The 21,766-nt window shown below is 44.9% G+C and overlaps 1 protein-coding gene across 1 annotated transcript in view; it reads right to left on the bottom strand.

Moving 5' to 3' along the window:
* Window positions 1–21,766, bottom strand: part of DNAH9 (dynein axonemal heavy chain 9) — a 182,891-nt gene that overhangs the window by 17,897 nt on the left and 143,228 nt on the right. Inside the window, exons 48-51 of the mRNA XM_075169769.1 lie at window positions 6,830–7,057; window positions 2,849–3,040; window positions 2,171–2,362; window positions 1,225–1,395 (exon numbers count right to left, since the gene is read on the bottom strand). Coding sequence (XP_075025870.1) covers window positions 1,225–1,395; window positions 2,171–2,362; window positions 2,849–3,040; window positions 6,830–7,057 — 783 coding nt within the window. The remainder of the gene's footprint in view (window positions 1–1,224; window positions 1,396–2,170; window positions 2,363–2,848; window positions 3,041–6,829; window positions 7,058–21,766) is intronic.

Below are 21,766 nucleotides of genomic sequence, written 5' to 3'. Positions count from 1 at the left end.
TAAACTGTTTTTATCTCAACCCGGGAGTTTTCCTACTTGTGCCCTCCCGATTCTCTCCCCCATCCCACGGGGGGGGGAGGGGGGGGTGAGCAAGCGGCTGCGTGGGGTTTATTTGCTGGCTGGGGTTAAACCACGACATGGGGCCACACTCAGGTTGCTTTCAGACAGCTTTTCTTCTCAGAGAGATCACGAAAACCATGAGGACTTCTGTGCTCCTGTGACAGTCTTTCTGACTGTCACCAGGAGTTTGCAGGGTAGCCATGCCCTATGATACCACTTCTGGATCACTCACTGGTACTTTTGCTTCTCTGGCCAAGGAGTTTAATTGTATTTCAATAACAAAAGGACTGGGAGGGGAGAAGTAGTCACATTTGCTATCTTTGAGCATGTGCTTTGGCTTTGCTACTTCTGGATTATTCCCCTCACCTCAAATTCCAGTATGAACTGAAAATTCATGCCCAGCACTTCTAAGAGCCCCTTAGGCAAAGGCAGTAAGTTCTCCAGCTCCACACCAAGCCAAAGGAAGCATGTGTGAAACCATAGAATTCATATAAGCTTTCTATCAGCAATTCATTAATTTGCAAAGCTTGAAACACAGGGCTGGGACCTTAAGACTGTAGAAATAAAAAACTGAATGAGTGTTGGCTGGTTTCAGATCCTGTTATGAATGCTTGGGCCAGATTTTAATGAGCTGTGAGTTTCGAGAGGAAGGGCTGAGATCAGCCTGTTACATAGGCATAGCGAAGGACTTCAGCTGGAAATAAGGAATTACAAGGCCCCTGGGAGCTTGGGAGCTGGGTGGGACCTGGTGGCAGCAGTAAGAGGTGGGTTGAGCTCTGGGTGGCACATTGTACCTGGCAAACGGTGCACTCAGGAGCCCATTGGTATGCCAGTCACAGCATGGTGCACAGGGATTGGTGGCTCAGAGACAGTGGAGGCCACAGAAGGTTTATTTGCAATGTTTTCACAGGATGATAATGAAGGCACTGCAGTTCAGGGGGTAATTAAAAGCCACTGTCCTATTACTGACAATACTCCAATTACATCGCACCATGGTGATGTTCTGCATAATATGAGGCTAGTGGTTTTAGACACTCGGTTTGTATCCAGCAAAGGCAGACCACATTGTAATAAGCAGTTGTGAGACAAACCTGAGCTAGACAGGACTACCTATGAATGAGGCAGGTATCAAAATTCAACAGCTCCTTCCTCTACCACTCTCACCGTTTCTTCCCTGGTGACCACTCCTCCTTCGCCCATGCTGGTGTCCCGGGACTGCATCTCCAACACGATGCGGAAGAGCTTCTCTGAGGTCTGGGTAAGGAAGCCAATCTCAGCGTTGGGATGGAGGCCATACAGATAAGGAGACTCTGGAGGCAAGGTATCATCTATGTACTGTACAGAGAAATTCAGGTTCAGATTAGATACAGAGTCCAGGGCACTTTGCCTGCACAGTTCATGGCGCTGGAATTATCACCCACCCAAGTAAGTAAGCCCAGGCTGACGTAACTCTGCTTGTGGCTGAAACACCGGTGAACTGACGGGAGAAAGGATCGTACGATTGTTTACAGAACTATTTCTACTCCTGTTGTGAAAGTTTAGTAATTGCTGAAGTTTGGCTTGGCTACATAACTTGGGCCTGGACATTCTCTAGCAATTATCCACTGTGCTTTTCAGCATCAATAGCCTGAAATCTCTTGTGGGAATTTAGCTTCCAGTAGTTAAGTTTTATGAACAAAAACAGCCTAATATGCCTATCTTTGCTACCACATTTGTGTACAAAGAACAGATGAGATCGGTAAGTAGATGAACAAGACCCTTCAGTGTTTCTCATCAAAACTGATGATAAAAGGAGCTTGAAAGGGCCATTTTAGCAAACAGTATGTGGATGTAATTTTCCAGGAGCCCTACTCAAGTCTCAAGAGCCAATACAGTTGTTCTCTTCATGCATGAACAGAATGAGCCCATGATGAAGTAGCAAATTACCATTAGACTTCGTTCATCCAAGGGAATGCTGAAACGTCTACAGAAACAGAACATAATGGGAAATAACAGGAGGTGTGTTGAAACACTGCAGTCCTATTCACTGTCTCCTAAGACAGATTATAGGGCAGTTATGGAAGACATTACATTTATGTGTGTAAATAATGCCAGAAAACAAAGAGCTTACCTGATGATAGCCATTATAGTCCATGTTCCCTGGGAGGGGGAATCCTGGAGCAAGGAGGAGCTCTCCCTCCAGCATTTCTGGCTTAATAAATTCTTCCAAATAGGTTTTGCAAAGCCGCCTGTCCCAGTCATCTGTAATGTGACCTCCGTACATAATCTCACCAAAGAGATAGCGTAAATCATCATACGGGACCTGAAGAATGAACCAGGAGGGCATGAAGGAGTTCAGACAGCCAGAGCTCCACCAGCCATGTTGTTGAGCTGCAGGCTACAGCACTAAGCACTGATCTGCACAGTGAGTGCTTCCACTTCACTATTTCAGTTTTCTAAGTAAACAAAAATTAGATAGTAGTTAAATCCTGCCCAAGGAAAACTGGATCACAGCATAGATTTCGTGCAGTTTCCCACTGAAATGCAAATTTATTCTAAGCTCTGTTAAACCAAAGACCGCTATGTGTTTTCCATGAATAAAGACCACAGGCACTATTTGCTATGATTTGTAAACTACTACAGATGTGAGTGGCGCTGAAGCTTCCCATCTCACCACAAAGCCATACCGAACCGTGAAGTTATAAAACCAAAGAAAGATACCAAGGAAGACTTCCCAGGAGATTCAACACAAGCCAGTCCATCACTGGTGGTTAAAAGCCACCAAAGAGCCCACCTTTGATTCACGCACCTTTGAGCTGGCCTCCAGGTAATTATACAGCACGTTCACAGAGATAGTGAGGTCTCCAGTATTAAAGGGGTAGGAACGGTTCCAGCCTTGGGGGCCAAACTTGCGCCTTTCTGCCACCAAGGCATGGAAATAGCAGAGGGCAAACAGGATGCTCTTGAACTCATTCTCCCGGGTGCACATCTCCAGGGTATCCTGCAATACAGGCAGAGAGGTGGGGCCGTGTAAGTCCACACCGCCCTCTGTCTCAGCAACTCTCAGGGCCTCCCAGATACACCGGACTTTGGACAGGGGTGAATTGATTTTCCCAATCAGTTCATTTGTGCGTAATATACACATTCATTGATTTTTTAAGTTAGTGGCTTTGCACTGGAAATTTATCAGCAAATTCTGATGCGTATTTTCCAAACTAGTATTTTCTTTTCCAATTCAAAGTGGTTTTGCACAGGAACACATGCTGACAGCCAAGAAGGGAAGAAAACTTGCACCCACCCAAAGTCCCATCACCTGCACGTGCCTCACATCCCACAGCAGGGAGATGGACAGAGGGACCGCACAGGGCAAGCGTGCCAGCAATGTGACTGGGACCATGGTCCTAAGCAAGGCTCCTGCCGAGGAGGACCTGGAAGAACTAAAGTCTGTTGTGCCCCTTGAGTACAAAAGGTTTCCTTGGGGCAGCATTCCTCTGAGCTGCAGGGCTGAAGCAGCAGGGAGTTCTCCCAGAAAGGCTGTGCTCCCGCTGCCGTGACCCTCCGCACAAAGCCAGCCTGGCACATGCTGCAGCCGCGTATTTGCTGACAGCATGACCTTGCACAGCACACCAAAGCAAAGATGTGAGAAACTGTTAAAAATCCAAGCAGGGGAGATCAAACACTTGCAAAAAAATCTAATGCAGCCCTTTAAAGCCAGCACAGCAAAAGGTACTTCCTTTCCCAACTTCCAGGTGACACTTAAAGTTTGAATATCTACAAATGAGTAGGCAGAATCATGATGTCGGAGGTGGAGGGATGGGAGCCTGAGTCATTTAATCAATGAAAATGAACAAAGGGAACCGGTCTCCAAAGAACCGTGAACGGTTCTTGGCGTGACATCTCAGCAGGATGGCACCAAGGGGAAACCTGGGCAGCCATGCCCTTTCCCAGCAGCATGAGCATCAATGTTGCAGGAGAGCAGAGCAGCAGAAGACATGAAAGACTCAAGCTGTGTGCATGGCATGAGGCTGAAGCTCAGCTCTCATGGGGGAAACTGAACCCCCTTTCTGTGGCTGAAGCCAGGCAGAGGCTTGGAAAGCTCTGGCCCTCGCTCTGCGTTGGCAAGAGCAGTGTAGCTGCTGAACAGAGGATCCCCTGCTCCATGGCAGGAACCTGATAGGATCTCCCCAGACCTGGGAGATGAACATGTTGGATAGGGCTTGCCTGCACCTCTGCCCACATCTCTGCAAAACCTCCCTGCGAATAACATATCCAGGGTATGGTGGCTCTGACCTGCACAGTTGAGCAAGCAGCTAAGCAAGGAGGGAGTAGCCTACACCAGCCCCTCCATCCTCCCTCCCCAGGGACAGCCCCTTTAAGTCCATGCTGCTATGTGACAATGACAACAAAGGGTGCCCATGTGACTTCCCTTCATTGCCTTTATCTTAAAAAAAAAAACGTTAGGCCTTTAATCAGCTGGGGAGTGTAACAGAGCTCAAGGTCTGTGCTGAAGAGGGGGAATCCATTACTCTAAAGTAGGCAAGATGTTGACTAACTGCATACGATGATCAAGAACATCCCAAACCCTGTTTTCCCCTTGATGAGACAGCACTCTAAGTTCCCTTCATTATCAGCAACCTGATGAAGAACTGGCTCAAATCATAGAATCACATGATTCTATGAAAGATGCGCTGAGCACCTTCCTCATTTCAGAAAATGCCCCTGGACTTCAAGGAGAGCTTGCCTGAATGAACACTGAGTAAAAATCTAGCTCAGTCTCATTCGGCCTCCCTATTTAGTTGTGCATTTTTCTTCAGCTACAAAGCAGAACAATATTCCCCGCACAGAATAATGGGCCTTTTTTGTGGCTTTCAGCTGAAAGCTAAATTTGAACATCCATTCTGTACAAAGCAGGAAAATGAGGTGTAAAGGGATCCCACCCACTCTCTCCAGTATTTCTGATGAGAGACGTTTTATAATACTCCAGCAATTTAGAAAATGTTAATTACTATCTAAATGAAATGAACAGAGGTAGGATGGAAATTTTACTTGGGGTGAAGGTTGTCCCCTCTCTTGCTCTCCAGGACATTTCATGGAGTTCAGGATGATGAATGACAGTAGATAAAAACGGAATAATCTTCCCTGACTACTTGCATTAATCCTTGCATGGTGCCCCCCCTCCTCACCTGCTCAGCAATGTTAGCTCCTGCACTCGAGACTCCCTCCATACTAACATCTAAGTGCAAAAATAATTGAGCTGCCCCCATTTCTCTGCCCCATGGACCAGTGCCTGGAGTCCACAATAGGCTGGGGTTGCTCCTGCCTGGTCCCAAATGACAAGAGGCCATACAGAGAGAAAAGAAAACAATCCTGCAAGGTTTGCCCTGCGTGTTCCCAGCACAGTCACCAGCAGAACAGAGAGGCCGTAGTAACTTCAGTGCTAGTGATCAAAAAAGGCAGTCCGAGGGCTGAATGTACCTTCCGTCCCTTCTGGCTGCTGTGGATTTAACAGCCGGGGTCTTGCTGTGAAAGCTCAGCACGCCAAGGTGACGGCGATGTGTGAGTGCAGGTAATGGGCATCCAGGGCAGCAGAACGCAATGGGCTGTGTCTCTAGGCAAGGTATCATCATAAATGTGAGTGGTTAGCCCTTAGCCTTTTGTGTTATGTGGAAAATGGGGTCAGCAGAAGCACAGCCGCCTCCAGCAGCGAGACACGCCGGGCTCCAGCATGCTTCGACACACAGGCTGTTCCCTGGGGAGCTGCCAGCACTTGATCCTTGCCCCGCTGCTGTTGGCAGCCTCTTGCCCTGCGGTGCCCAGAGCTGCCGAGTGAGGCCACAAAGCCGGCTTGTTTAATCACTGCATTATCACAACTCTAACATTGATCCATACCCGCTGTGGCACCAAGAATATTTCCTGTCGTTTCCACACACTTTGCTTTTGCGTCCCCTGCACAAGAGACTCGGCTGCAGCTCCAGCAGCAAAGAGCGGGGATGGTGGTTGCTGTAACAGGAGTGTGTGTATGTGGTCACCATGCAATAAAAGCAACAAGCAACCTGCCATCGACTGTTCTTGTGGGCCAGCAGTTCTCAAGATGGCCTACTTTACCCTCATCTGGCAAAGCAAGTCCTCCCTGCAGGGAGATTTCAGCTCTAATTTGCAACACTTCTGATGTCAGCAAGGTTTTGAGCTGAATGGCCTTGGGGCACACAACAGCAAGTGCCCCTACGTTGCTGTGAAGAGTGATGTGGGATGTGACCACATCAGCAGTTCTGAACCTCTAACCCTGGTTAAACAGAAGAGGAAAAAAGCAAGGTTTAACCTGCTCGCCTCACCATGCTTTGGGTGTTAGATGTAATATGTCACTCGCCAGCCCAAGAAGGAGTGACACAGACACAGAAATCAAGTTGAAACATGACGAAAGTCTCCCAAATGCTGCATTCAGAAGTTTGATTCTCCAACAAAATAGCCTTTTTAAGGATCATACATTGGTGAGAAAATTATTAAACTGGACAGAAGTCTGGTATCCTGTGACCTTCTGCAAGAAAGAGGCCATTCAGGATTACCTGAGTCCTCTCTTGGGAAAATCAGTGCTTGGAAAGAGATCTGTGCCCAGATCATGGAGAAGAGAGGAGGAGGTTGTTGGACCCAGAGACTACGTGATGCAAAGGGACTCACACGTCTGCTACCTGGGAGCAGCAACACCCACACACATCACACTCTACATGGGCCTCCAGCAGCCCCAAGCCGACCTGTTGGCCAGCCACCGGCGCGAGCCCCGCTGCACTCCTACCTGGTTGAAGTTGTCAAGGGCTTTGTGCAGGTTTGCATGCATCCCAGTCGGGGCTTCGTTGGTGATTTTGATGGAGTTCTCCAGGATGCCCTGGGGAATGATGTGGCTGTCAGGGGAGGGTGCCGGCTCTGCGCTAATGAAGATACGGAAATCCTGGTGGCTGCCCTCACTGTGCTGCTCCAGCTTCTTCTCCAGAGAACTCAGCCACTTGGCCACCAGGTGGATGTTCTGGCAGGGACAAAGGGGACAAGGCTTCATCAATCCCCCCCCAAATTTACACCCGAATCCATCACACCAATGAATGACAACCACCAAGGCTATGCTCTGGAAGTTGGTACTTGCCCCAGTAGTCCCTGTGTGTAATTCACAGCCCCAAATATTCTGTCACATCAAGTACACTTTTAAACTCAAGATAATCAATACAAATCACCAGCAATGAAGCAAGCCGCTATTGGGTTTTTGGGTTCTCGGTAATGACACTTTCCTTGTTACAGTAATGTACAGCTGATGAAGTAGAGTTATTTCCCCAGATCTACCAATCTCAAATGAAAATGTCTGTTCATTTTTAACAGAATAACAGTGAGGACCCTCAATATCAGTTACTGGGAAAAAAAATTAAGCAGGTGGTTTTACAAAGACCTTTAACATAAAATATTTATTTATTCATGCAACTAATTGAAAATATCTGTCAGAAAATTAAGCAGTATTATGCAGATATGGTGAAACGGATGAAGACATGCCTCGGTTTTTCAGCTAGAGTCCTATACAGTGTTGTAGTTTCCAAGCAAGAAAACAGCTTTTTTATATTAGGAATGGGGCAGGTCACACACAGCAGGGTTTTGTGGGGTAAAACTACCCTCATTTTAAAGTTAGCTGTGTAATCCAAGCTGATTGTGTTAACAGGCACTCTGGAAGGTGATTTATCCCATCCAAAGACAGGACAAGGAACTTGCTAAACTTAAAAGCAGCTGCCGAAAAGATAAACTGCTTGGAGGTGGCAAGGAAATTACATAAAGGAACCATATTAGAGGTTTAGAATAAATATATATCACCTATAAAAAGGACCAGAAAGGAGCTCTTGTGGTTAAACAGCAGAATAATGGAGACTATTAGGAGTAAAATGACATTCTTCAGAAAGTGGAAATTGTGTCCAAATGAGAAAAATAGAAACCAGCACAAAATCCAAGGCCAAAAAAGGTTTTAAGAGGCAATATTGTGAAAACCATAAAAACTAATAATAAAGCCTTTTCCAGAAGCCAGAAACCTACCAGAGAGCCTATAAACTACAAAATGATCAAGGTGCACAGGGAATGCCCAAGAAAGACAAGGCCACCACAAAACAGTTCATATTTGCAGGAATATTCACTGCAGAGCTTGGGGAGGGTCTCACTGTTACAGCCTGTGTTACATGGTGGTATCACTCAAACGCTGAGGCTGGAGACACCTCTGGAGATCATCCATCCAATCCTCCTGCTCGGAGCAGGGCCAGCAAGAGCAGGTTGCTAACTGTATCCAGTTGGGTTTTTTGATATCTCCAAGGCTGAAGCCTCCACAACCTGTCTGTGCAACCTATGCCAGCGTTCAACTACCCTCACAGAAAAAATAAAATAAAATAACATGAAATGAAATGAAATAAAATAAAATAAAATAATTATGTTTAAGGGAAACCTGTATTTCAATTTGTGCCCATTGCCTCTTGCTCTTTCACTGGGCACCACTATGAAGAGTCTGGCTCCATCTTCTGTACTCCCCCTGCCATGAGGTATTTAAACACATTGATAAACCTCTCTGAGCCATTGCTTTTTAAGGTTAAATAATCCCAACTCTCTCAGCCTCTCCTCATATGACAGATGTTCCAATCCCTTAATCATTGGAAAGACTTTTAAACTGAAGCAGCAGATTAAGAGTTTTTCTGAAAAATTGATAAACTAATAATAACAATTTACTAGGACCAGATGGTATCCACCCTAAAGAAACTCAGATATGGAAGCGCTGCATTACTCCTCAGAATGCACCAGGCAAACTGGCAGGGGCTCTGATAAACCATGAATCAACACACAAATAGTTAGAGAAAACCAGGGATCTAAAATTTCCAACCCATTTTAGATAACTAATATGGGAATATCCAAATCTGAGCTTGGCATCATAAACTCCTTTTGCAGTTGCTAGAGAGGTGAGCTCCAGCAGGCAGCTCACCACACCAGCTTCAGGCGTTGCCCTGGACAGTGGAGAAGTTGCCTCCATGGGGCCAGTGTGTCTCCATGCTTGGATTTTCATCAGTATCAGGTATTTATCTTTCAGTTACCAGTATTATTGCAGGTAAGAGGGGAGGTCACATAGGCTACCAATGGGTTAAGACACAGGAAACGGGGTGGGAAGCTACTGATGGAGTTTGAGCTGCTCACCATAAAAAAAACACCTGAAAGAGCAAGTGATTAGTGAGCTGACAACATTAGTCATAAGAAAAACTAATTTCAAATACTGAAAATAAAACCTGGTGGTAAAGAGCTGCAAAAGTATGCCATCATTCTAAGTGACTGGCAATGATATGGCAGAAGAAATTCGGTGTTGATAGAAGCAAAGTAATGCACACAGAAAAACAACCCTAGCTATAGATATAAACAATGATGGGTTCAGAATTAGCTATTACCACTCAGGGAAGAGATCTCAGAGCCCTTACAGTTATTTCCTGCAAATAACAGTTCAATGCTTAACAATGTGAAAGCAATCAAATGTCAGCAAAGGAACAGAAAATAAAACTGCAAACATTATTATGCCACTCCATAAATCCATGGTGGGGCTTCATCTTGAAAACAATACCCAGTTCTCACTTCTCTATCCTCAAAAGGATATAGCTTCCACACAAGGAGACACTAAATTGTTACGGACTCCCCAGTTTGGAGAGAGAGATCGGAATGGAGGGGGCGACTGAAGAATAACAATGGATTAATAGAGCAGGTTGCAAGTTTAAAGAGTAAGTGGAAGTACATTTTCATACAACGCATAACTAAACTTTGAATTCATTGTCTCGGGGTTTTGTGGAAGTTGAGAAAATCTCAACTCAGAATGAAACTGAGCTTAGATCCACAGAGAGAAACATCCCTGCACACTTGCACGGTTTAAACACCCTTCCCCTCAGATTCTGGATGTGCCTTCTTACAGGCAGGGGGCTGGGCTGGCAGCACTTTGGTCTGCCCCAGTACGGTACATTTATAGATTGATGCCACATAGGAACATCAAGGGAGCTCTCTCATGAGAACACAGAAACTCTCTTCTAGCTTTTCTGTTGGAGGTTTCAAGTGCCTCTCGTGAACTACTTATGGAGAGATCCCAGCCAGGACTGGAGAAGAGGATGAACGGTTGTAGAAAAGGAAAAGCTGAGGTCCTTTAGGGTTGGGACAAAGCAGTGGCTGCTGTCACAGACTACTAGCAGTAGTCATAAGTGCTGGAGGGTTGGGTCAGCACTCAGAGATGGACCAAAAGGCAGGAAGGACCGCATGGTGATGCATCTCTCCAGAGGAGCTGGGGTGCCTCAGGAGAGAAGAAACGAAAAACTCAGTCACATCCAGAAACAGCCCTCTTTGCACGTCAGTGACTGTTCTTGCACACTGCCATGTCCTTGCCAAGTCCTGGGTGCAAAAATCAGTGTCACCTCTCACTTTTGTAGAGGGATCCTGCTAAGGATTGGTATGTTTACATTTGGTATCTCAACTATTTTTTTTTTTTACCTATTTATATACGTAGTTATCATGGTGAAGGCTGACTTCTAGATTCCTAAAAGTGACAGCAATGTGTGTAGATCTGAGTCTTGGCTCTGCAAGCAATGCCACCCAGCCTCTACAAGCAGCTGGACCAGCAAGCACACTTACCTCCTTCAGAGAGTAACTCTCCTCTCAAGTGTCACAAAGCAAGAGCTCTAGTCTGTTCTTGGTTACACAACCACAACTTCAGTACAAGTTGCCTTCACAATGGCTTTATGCCTCTGGATCTGTACCAGTTTTCAAGGGTACTGGATATGGGTATGTCTGAACATAGATGTCTGTGGCTGAACTAGTCATCCCACCGGAGAGTCATGGAGAAGCTAGGCCATCTCATCCTAAAAGAGATGTGTGCAGTACATCCGATGCATCACTCCAGTGAAAGTGCCCAGCTCTCCCCCTGGCCTGGAAAAGGGGGCTGTGGTGACTGGGTCAGATGGAGTTGTTTCTGTTGCAGGCACCTGAAGTTAAAGGGGATGAGTGGTGCCTTCAGAAGCCTCCTAGTAATACGGGAAATACGTTACTCTCACTGGCTTCAGGAATATCAGAAAATAACACAGCAAGTGTGCAACTGTGTTTTCAAGACTGTAACGTCTTTTAAAAAGGTGCGCTTAATTATTTCCATTTTCTTACCCTCTATGGGGTTGGGTACAAACCATACCAAGAACTCAGGAAAAGCTCCTGTGTTTCTGTCTCCTTGCCCAAGACCTTTGTGTTTCAGATGTAAATACTACCTTCTCTGCCACTTGTAACTTCAATATTGCCCTCTTCTGCACAAGATTTTATGGGGCTGTCTTGATGCCCTAAGTCAAATAAATTGCTAGACGACTCCTGCCAGAGGTCAAGCCTCTGTCTCTGGGATGGCAGCTGCCCCAGAAACATGAGTCAAGAGAATTAGTGTTGGGGGAAGCCATGGATGCCTTGCACCCTCCAGTCCTGTTGCCCCAAATCTGATTCACATGGCTGGGAACATTTCTTATTTAGAACTGCATAAATTCAGTCTCCTTTCCTGAAAGGATTTAGGATTGTGCTTACATTACATGGATGAAATGGAGTTTGGGGTGTGGGGAGATAAAAGGGGGAGATGACTGAGCAAAGGAATCATGTTGCTCTGTCGTAAACAATGACCGTGTGAAGAGCAGCAGACAAAATGCAATTATATCTGACTGCTAATGCACTAGTGCTTGCCTGATGCATTTAGGATTTCAAGAGATGAGGTAATCCCCAGGGTCCAGGCAACCAACTCACTCTAAAAACACAAGTCCAATAATAAAGTAGGAATGGACTGAAACCTGTAACCAAAGTGTTTCAAACAGCCACAGAGATTTAGTAATATAGGGAAAGAGCTCAACAGAATACCAAAAGAAAAATTGTGCATTGAGTATCAGTTTAATCGTAGACTACATACCTGACCTTAAGTATTTTCATCTTTAATTGGTAGTTTCTTCCTATATCTGCTTTTGTGATGTTAGATGGCTGAAAAATAATTGCTTTCATTTGTGTTGACATGACACCAATGACCATTATTTGTCAGTATCGCTGCCTTCTAACAGCCGACTTAGGGAATGTTTCTAATCTAATGATAATTGAGTGCATTTATACACTATCTTTTTGTGATAGAAAGGATGGAAAAGAGGAATATATGAAGCAAAACATGGGTTGGTACTAAGAATTCATGACTTGATCAAATGAATATGCCTGCAAAAAACAGACAGAGACATTGTGGAGGAGATTCACAGGTTTGAAGGAAACTTTGCAAATTAATTCTTAGCAGTCAGATAACACAACTTGACAGAACATGACTAATGACAACATATGTGGTCATAATAATTGAATGTTATGTCAATTATCAATAACGACATAACACAGACAATGCTGCATTAACACCAATCACAGCTGAGCTACATGTTCCTCAAAGAACTACCTTCTCTTGCATGTTTTGAAACCTGTCTCCCACCAATTTCATGGGCTACCTCTAAATTTTATTCAGGTGAAAAAGGGGATAATCCAGTCTGTTCACCTTCCTTTGGCTCAGGGCTTTGTGCACTCCCAATACTATCTCCCTAAACCACTCTGTACAGTTTACGCTGCACCAGTTTTACCTCCTCCTCATTCCATAAGACCCCCTGAAGACACATTTACCCAGGACACAGCCAGGTAATTCATTGCTATATTAATTTTTTTCTTAACCACATTCTGAAGAAGTCTGTGAAAGAGCTGTTTTGCAAGGGTAAAAGACAACTCCCTAGCATCTGTTTTTTCACGGCTCATGTCTAGGTCTGTGCTGCAGGCAGAAATAGGCAATGGTCTCAAATTCATTACCTTGCTTTATGAATGGAGGGTGGAGGCCAAATCCTGCTAAAAAGAAGGTAAAAAAGAAGTCTGACACACCTTCCCATGCACACTGACCATTACCACAGTACCTTGCCCTGTGTTATTTCCCCACTTTGCATTATGGAGTACGAGTGACTGAGAGCAGGTACCGGAGGATGAGGGTCTGCAGCAAGAGCTGGGCTAGGGTGCACGTGCAGGAACGTGGGAGGTTTTTCTCTGGGAATTTCCAAGCACCTCTGTATGTTTGTACTTCACAAGGCAGAACATATATCACAGGACGCAAGTGTTGCTGTGGTAACCATCAGAAATAGCACCACATATATATAAACCAGCACACACTCCACAATGCACTCCCTTTGCTGATAGCGACTTCACATTTCTGACACAGACCCTTCACATTTCTGAAAGTGGCTCTCTCCTTCATGCCTTATCACAAATCACCTCCTAGAGCAATGAGAATTAGTTGTTTTTACAAAGTCTCAACCTCTTGCGAGATGCTCTCAGAAAATAGTCACTGCTTTTACAGTAAATCTGAAAGCTAGGCTTTACAGTCCAGAGACAGCCCAACAGTTTAATATTCACTGTATTGTGGGGGGGTATAAAAAAGGACAGGGAGGGGCACTGCAGAGAGTCTCTTCCCTTGGCCATGCTTACTGTCAATGGTAGTGTGAGGTTTCATCACATGAGAAGATGCCACAAACACTCGGGAATGGCTCTGTCCTTCCACAGCCAGCCCTATGATCATGCAAATACTACTACAGGACTCAGAGACCAAAACGGATAAACACAGACCCTCCCACCAACACCTGCTCATGTGTCTAAGAGACCAAGCTATTTCTGAGCAACAAGCTTGCTGTTGCTCGATGTGGAGAGAGGCAATCTCAGAGCTCTGGAAGCACCAGAGAAGTTTTACCCTGTCTCTGGCATGTGCTTTCCCTTAGCTGAGGAATTACGGCAGCCAACTTACCAAAGGTGCCCCACTCGGCAGGCAGTGAGGGCTGTGTCGCATTCTCACCTATGTGAGGTGCGTGGCTTTCAGCAGTAGCACCCTGAGGCTTTTTCAGACCTCACTCCATGGTCACACTTGACAAGGAAGTCACTATTGATGCTTGCAGAGTCAGCACTATCTGATCCCTCCCTGAAGCCCTTAAGCCCTACCGAGCCTCTCTACACACAATCGGGGGGAGGATTACAGCACGTAAGAGCAAGTGCAATTAATTTATTGTCCTGCAGTCTCACCTCTGAACATGCTGTCTGTTCCTCTTGTGTTGTTCGGCCCTATGAAGTTCCCCATCATCTTACTTGGGCTGGGCCAAACTAAGCGGCTCTGTCATCTACAGTGTCACCTATCTGCTCACCACCTTAGCCACTAAGCAATTAAGAACATAATGGCACCACTCTGCCTTTTGCTGCACTAAAAACTATGCATCTATTCCTATCCTCTGTTTGTGGATGTGTCTCTTCCACAATTTGCAATGTGATTTCACCAATACAGACACAGAAGCAGCACTGGTCTAGCTATATAGGTGTTGGCAACGCTGAGTCAAGTACAAGCATCAGAGGGGGCTTTACACCTCTATGAGCACTCAGGATCTTGGCTGGCCCCATACTAAAGCTGTGCTGTAACAACTTCACTGCTCTCAGGATTTGTATATACCCACGCCTGCTGCAGTCCCTCCTCCAAATGAGAACCCAGCCCTCTTCTGCTAGAAGTTGAACAAAAATAGGCTGTTCTATGACCCTTTCGCTGGTCGAGGTACACAGAAGGCAGATGCAAATGGAGAAAGGGAACAGAAGACAAAACCCAAAGAGGGCTGGTCTGAAATCTTCAGAGCACTTCCAGGGTATCAGCAAGCATCTGATTGTTTCTAAGACAATTTTTGGAATGAAGTACAATGCTTCTGCATGTTCTTTTAGCACAGACATGCCTTAATGTTGATGATAGTAAATGAAACGTGGCTAGGACTATTCCTGGGCTAATTTGTTCACAATTGCCCCTTTCTACACTACAGAAAATCCAGACTGACCTGAACTCCCCAAAATTTTAAAGATAATGTTGAAGCTTATCTTACCAAATTTCACTTCATAAGATAGAAAAATGTAAAGGTAGGTAGTGATGCGTGGGTGAAATGCACAGCAAAGGACAATTGATTAATCTCAAGAAATGCAGGAAAATAATCTTTATTTTCAGGAGGACTCCATTACATTTGTGTTTTAATCCAAAATATGTCCTGATACAGAGGTTTCCAGAGCAGTTGTACAACAAAACTGGGACTGTGTTAGTTACAAAGGTATTGAAAGCCCAACAGAAACTTAATTCCATCCCAGATCAATATTTGGATTACTTGCTGGTCTGTAAATGGATTAGCAATTGGAAAAACTTTGGAATGGCTGTTGTGACATGAGGCAGGAAGGAAAACAGCTGTCTGAAATCCAATACCTTCCTCCATCAGAGTATTTGTCCAAAAATCATGAAGGAGAACTGGAGGTAGAGTGGGTATTTCTCCTTTTATATATATCTAGGAATGAAAGGATACTGTGGCTGGAAGGAAAATTAGTCTCCTCTTTACTAAAGCAGAGGCTTAGTGCCAAATGCTTATGTGTGCCTTGAATGGACAATACATCTCACACAGGACAATATATCTCTTTTGCTTGTAGCTAGGACTAGTTGTGAAGTGCACAGAAAAAGGCTCCATTGTATTTATGATGCAATAAGGAGGGCTCTGCCAATGTCTGAATCTCATACAGTTTTGCTGTAGGAGCTCACGGTTATTCAATTTAGTACATGAACCTGACTCAGTGAAGCAACAATCTATCTATGAAAATGGGAAGATGCTCAAGAATTAAATTAACTTAATCGCAAAGAGAGGGAAGTGACATTTTGGCTAATGGATGAAGACTACAATTAAATTGGGAATATCTAACGTCTGAACTTCATGTCTGCATCAGTTCATTCAGATGCGCATCTGTAAACATGTAAACAAATTTCACTGTTTCTTTGTTATTAGGCTGATAAACATCATTTGGTGATTGTGATGGTCACCGTCTTAGCAAAAAGCTATCAAGTAGGCCCAGAGAGGGAAACTGAGCAGACACAGTTTATGCTAGCTCATAGCTTAGTGCTCCCTGATGTGTAAAGCTCTTTCCTCCCTACACAAGGGACACTACACGCATCAGAGAAACCATATTCATGGCTAACTTGGCAGTGGGGAAAACAGAGATCACAGAATCACGGAGGCTGGAGACACCTCTGGGGATGACCTAGTCCTAACTCTCTGCTCAAAGCAAGTTCAGGTAGACCAGGTTGCCCAGGACCGTGCTCTGCTGGGTTTTGGATATCTCCAAGGATGGAGACCCCACAAACTCTCTGGGCAACTTCTTCCAGTGTTTGACCACCCACACAGTAAAAAAAATTATACTTACATTTAAATGGAATTTCCTGTATTTCAATTTGTCCCCATCGCCCCTTGTCCTGTCACTAGACACCACTGAGAATAGTCTAGTCTTTACTCCCTACCATCATGTGTTGATGATTGATAAAATCCCCAAGCCGTCTCTTCTTGAGGCTGAACAATCCCCAGCACTGGACCCAGCATGCCAGATGCGGTCTCACCAGAGCTGAGCAGAGTGAAGGACTACCTCCCTGACCTGCCAGCAATGCTCTTCCTAATGCAGTCCAGGACACTGGTGACCTCCTTTGCTGCAAGGGCACACTGCTGGCTCATATTGAGCTTGTTGTGCACCGGCAGTCCCAAGTCCTTTTCATGCACTGCTGCTTTCCAGGCAGCTGGTTCCCAGAGTATACGGGTGCATAGGGTTATTCCTCCTCAGGTGCAGGACTTGACTTTTCTTTTTATTGGATATCATGAAGTTCCTGCCAGATCAATTCTGCAGCCTGTCCATGTCCCTCTGAATGGCAGGACATCCATCTAGTCTATCAATCACTTCTCAGCATTTTACATTATCTGCAAACTTGCTGAGGGTGCACTCTGTCCCGTCATCCCAGTCATTAATGAAGGTGTTTAACAGTACTTGAGCTTAGAGGAGGTGATCCCTCAATATCAATGAGCTCTCCTGGATCCCTCTTATTTCCAGGACTGTATCCCACAGGATTCTTCCAAGCAGATCCCCGAAACGGCCAAAGTCTGCTCTCCTGAAATCCAGGCTTGTGATTTTCCTTTTTGCTTTGTTCTCTCCTCTCAGGATCCTAAACTCCATCATCTTGTGGTCATTGCAGCCAAGGCTGCTCCTGACCTACACATCATCGTCCAGTTTTCCTTGTTTGTGCGCATCAGGTCCAGCAGAGAACCTCCCCTCGTCAACTCCTCAATCATCTGTGCCAGGAGTTTGTCATCAATGCACTCCAGAAACCTTCTGGATTGCCTGTGCTTTGCTATGTTATCCCACCAGCAGATATTAGGGTGGTTGAAGCCCCACCATGAGGAGCATGGCCTGTGAAAATGAGGCTTCCTTCAGTTGTCTGAATGCAGCCTCATCTACTTCCTCTTCCTGATCAGGTGGTTTGTCGCAGAAACCCACCACAACCTCAGCCAGATTGATCTGCCAACTAATCCTGACCCATAAGCACTCAGCTGGTTCCTCACCCATCCCCAGGTACAGACCCAGGCATTCCTGCTGCTCTATGTGCATGGCAGCACTCAGTCACATGAGCACATCTCTGGGATCCCAATGAGACTGTAGTCCTACAACTGCATGCACATCTGTAATTCCTCCTGTTTGTTCCCATGCTGCGTGTAAGATGCTGAAGCTGCCCTCAGTGCAGTTGGATGTGACCCCTACCAGGGCAAACAGGAATGTGTGAGAAGACAAGCTCTTCACATGGATACACTAGGCAGGAGATTTTTTTCCGCTAGGCTTCATCTGCCAAAATGTTTACAGACTCAGTTGGTTATCTCTGCTTCCTATAGTGTACCCGAAGAGAAGAACAGAAGATCCTTCAGCAGACACCCTTCCTACCTAGGACCCGAGGTGAGAGTAATCATTCTTCCAGTGCCCACAACTGTTCACAGGAACCCAGTTTACAACAGGCACATCATATAAATCGGGTTTATTCTATTCTCACCTTGCCTAATGTTTGCATGATCTCCCATAAATTCCCACACTGGTATTACCTATTTTCATTCAGTTAAAGCAGCTGACACTATGATGTGAAGTACCTCCAAAATCAGGAGGGCAGGAAAGACAGGAAGACATAACATCCATGCCAAGATCTCACCCATAAATTTATTAAACACCCTCTTAAGAACATTTAGGGCTTTGCCACCACACCTCTGGGGAGGCTGTGTTGGACCTTCACTGCTCAGACAGCCAAAGAACTTTCCAATTCCAGTTCATACCTGCTGTTTTCGTTGCAGGAATGTCTCCTACCTGAAGCAGCTCTTTTTCTCTTTGCTATTAGTCCTGAGCACATGTCCTTGCACTGTTCTATTAAATTTCATCCCATTTCAAAAACTTCAGACCTACAGGCTGCTCCAGTCTTCCTGTATCACATTTAGAACTTCTTCTCTATCCACAACACCTCTTTTAATAATGTGTCAGTGCAAAACTATTAACACATACTCATTTTTTTAAGCCAAGGTCATGACTGTTGCTCAGAAGTTCTGCTAGCAACATTCAACTTCTGCAGCTTCCCTAATACATTCCTGTGTGGCACCATCTCTGCAGCTCTACTACAGTCCACGTCAATTAGAGCTGTTGTATTTCCTCTAAAACTTCAGTTACCTTCACAATGCGAATTATCAAATAGACCTGATCCATATTTAGCAAATTCTTATTACATTTGATATGTTTACCTACAATTCTTTACTTATTTTGTCCTTCAAAGTTCATTCTGAAACTTTACATACTGTTGAGTTTAGACTAATTCATTTGCTCCAATAATTTCCCACTATTTTAAATACAGATGCTAAAGAATCTGTTAATTGCTAGTCAGACAGCACCTTCTGATTTGACAGATTCATTACAAAGACTTGCAATGGACTTGCAGTTTCTTCTACCAGAGTTTTAATATTCTGGGATGCAGATTATCTGGCCCTCTGAGTTGAGCACATCATGCTCTTTGATCTGATTTTCCTCCTATTTTTAATAAAACTTGTTTTCAAGAAAAGTTCATTTGTGTGGGTGTTTCAAACAGCCAGCCCTCAAGGACAGCACGCCTTTCAACCTTGGAAGAGAGCTGGCACCAAGACTCTCACAGCCAAAATATTGCAGGAAGGGACCAGGGAATCACAATGAGCAACCTGGGAAGACACTTTTACAGGAATGGCACAGCCCTGTCTGCTGGACCTGCTGGGAGCAGGATTCATCTTCCAACACAGCTGCACAATGGGAGGTGAGGGACTATTCAAATATGTGGGAGGGGGGGCGGTTTGCACAAGGTGGAAAGATCTTCATTATAAGAAGCTTCCATCCGATATCAGCTGCAGAGGGCAGAGCCCTGCTGCACCCTCAGACCATCTCCTAACCGTGGTACCTGGCTGCTTCCTACCCCCAAGGCTACAGAACTTGCCATGAGTAACAAAATGGCAATTAGCTCTATCTCCACTTTAAAATGGAGTGCTACCCCTTCAAATGATTGGAAGGCTATGGAGAGGAAGGTGGTGCCTGGTGTCTGTCTTCCCCCGCCATCCTGTCCTAGGATAACGCCCTAGTTTGGACAACTTCTCCATCAATCCAGCCCCAAAGAGATAGCTGGGGAGGTGGGCAACACAGAGGAACCAACAGAAAGCCCAAGAGGTGGTGGCTGTCCTCCTTGGAGAGCCCCAAGAGGCGCTGCTGCAGCGCTGAGATGCCGGCATCACACGACAGTATGATTTAGTTGGGATCTGCACAGATCATCCTTCTATGAGGGGGTCACACTGCTACAGGTGCTGGGCATCCCTCGCATATTTCTGAGGAACCCAAGAGACAGAACAGGCTTTAAATAAATGTTCAGCCCAACTGCCAAAACTCCTCCTGCTTGAATGTGTCTTTTGTGCAATGCCCAGGGACCTCCAGATTTCTGCACTTAAACTGCTAGAGACACTCCTTGTAAGAACATCAATGCTGTGCTCTGCCCATCTGCCTCTCAGAAAAGAGCCCGTCTGAACCTACAGAATGAGACGTGCTTTTCACTCACTGGTTATTCCCTTCCAAATAAGATACCACAAGCCTTTGTGAAATGAGCTACTTTCCATCAGCCAAATACTCAAATGTAACTCCATCTCACATCTTGAAAAAAAAGAAGAAAGTTTGTTTGCTCAGGGCAAAAGGCATATATAGCATTTAAAAACTCTTCAAAAGGAAATCTGTTTTCTGATTTAATGACCCACAGAGCATCCTACAGCTTGTGACTTGACAGAACCTGCATTTCTCCCAACCTTATCAATGAGAACACAAAAAATACAAAAACTATTAAAATTTTTCTTCTAACCCGAGAGAAACATTAAGGTGGAGGAGATGAGCTACAAATATGTGCATTTGATTCCATTTGCATTTTTTCTCATGTTTTCTGTGGATTTTCAGAGTGTCAAAGCAGTGGGACTGCATATTTGACAAAACCTGCTGTAAAAGAAACTTCTAGTCCTTGTCTTTGTCTCAATTTCTTTCTCATGGAAATTAAGAACATTTGAACTGTTGTTAACAGCCCTTCGGGTGTGACCTAGCTAGAGACCGAACCTTTGCAGGCTACTGCCTGCTGGGGACCAGCAGAGAGCTATGGCCAATGTAGAGCACAATAAAGCTGGCCAAGAGCTCTCTGGCACATCTTTTCTTTGGCAGAAAATGTCAATTTGTCAAAGCTGAAACCTACATGCTAAGGGCTGGCTTCTGTAACTTTGTTTTTTCTGTCCCCATTTTCTTTTCTTTAAGACATTCTGGAATAGTCAAACACTCTGCACTGATATTCGCAGCATTAAAAAAAAAAATAATTGCTGTTTTCTCCCCCAAAAAACCTTTTTGCTAAGATGTGGAAGTTAATGAGGGCAAAAATATAGATTCAAAAAAATAAAATGAAAAAGCACCAAAATACAAAAAACACTGACTGGTGTAGAAGAGGGTAACTGGTCATGTAGGAGCTGTGATTCCCGGAGATGTTTCGTGCACCTGACTCCCATTCATGGGACTTAAACACTTTCAGGGCTGGTGTCTGTCAACAGCCACACACCTTCATCAGGTTCCCTCGCATGTCTCAGCCCTCCCAGCCTGCTGGTACAGACATGACTGCTGTCACTCAGTCTGAATACAGACTTAAACACGGCTCTTCCAACTTCAGTATCCACTTTTTCTGCTGCTTCTATCTTGTAATGATCAATCAACGTGTTAACCACGTGTGGTATAGCAGCTTCACAGGCCCTATGATCAGTTCTATAGGGAAACATGCTGCTGAGGGTCACCAAAAGAATGAGCCTCGATTTGACCTGCTCTGTAAGCTGCATTACAGCTACCACCGAGCATTTGTGCAGCCTTTTCCTTAAATCTTCTACTACAGACTGTGGACAACATAGTTACAAAAAGGGCTTACCTAAAAGGCAAGTCCAAATCCACCTGGCAACAAAAAGGGTCTTGAGAAAAATGTGTTTTTGTGATAATACAAAAATCTAAATCTATGTAAAACTTTCTTCAGTCTTTCAAGATGTTGTTTCATTGTTGTCCTACCTCCACACAGACCCCTTTCCACCAGTCGTTACTAACACTTCAAACTACGTTTGACAGATGACATTGGAAGCTCAATGCCAAATGGTTAGATGGTGTACCCACCTAAAATGAAAGTATCAGATCCAAATTCTGTGCCCTTATTACGGACAGAAACATCTGGTTTAAAACACTCCAAACCTATGAACTTTTT

This window comes from Calonectris borealis, chromosome 20, assembly GCF_964195595.1.
Source record: "Calonectris borealis chromosome 20, bCalBor7.hap1.2, whole genome shotgun sequence".
Taxonomy (NCBI): domain Eukaryota; kingdom Metazoa; phylum Chordata; class Aves; order Procellariiformes; family Procellariidae; genus Calonectris; species Calonectris borealis.
Note: the sequence above shows the minus strand (reverse complement) of the source record. Positions and strands in the feature narration are given on the sequence as shown.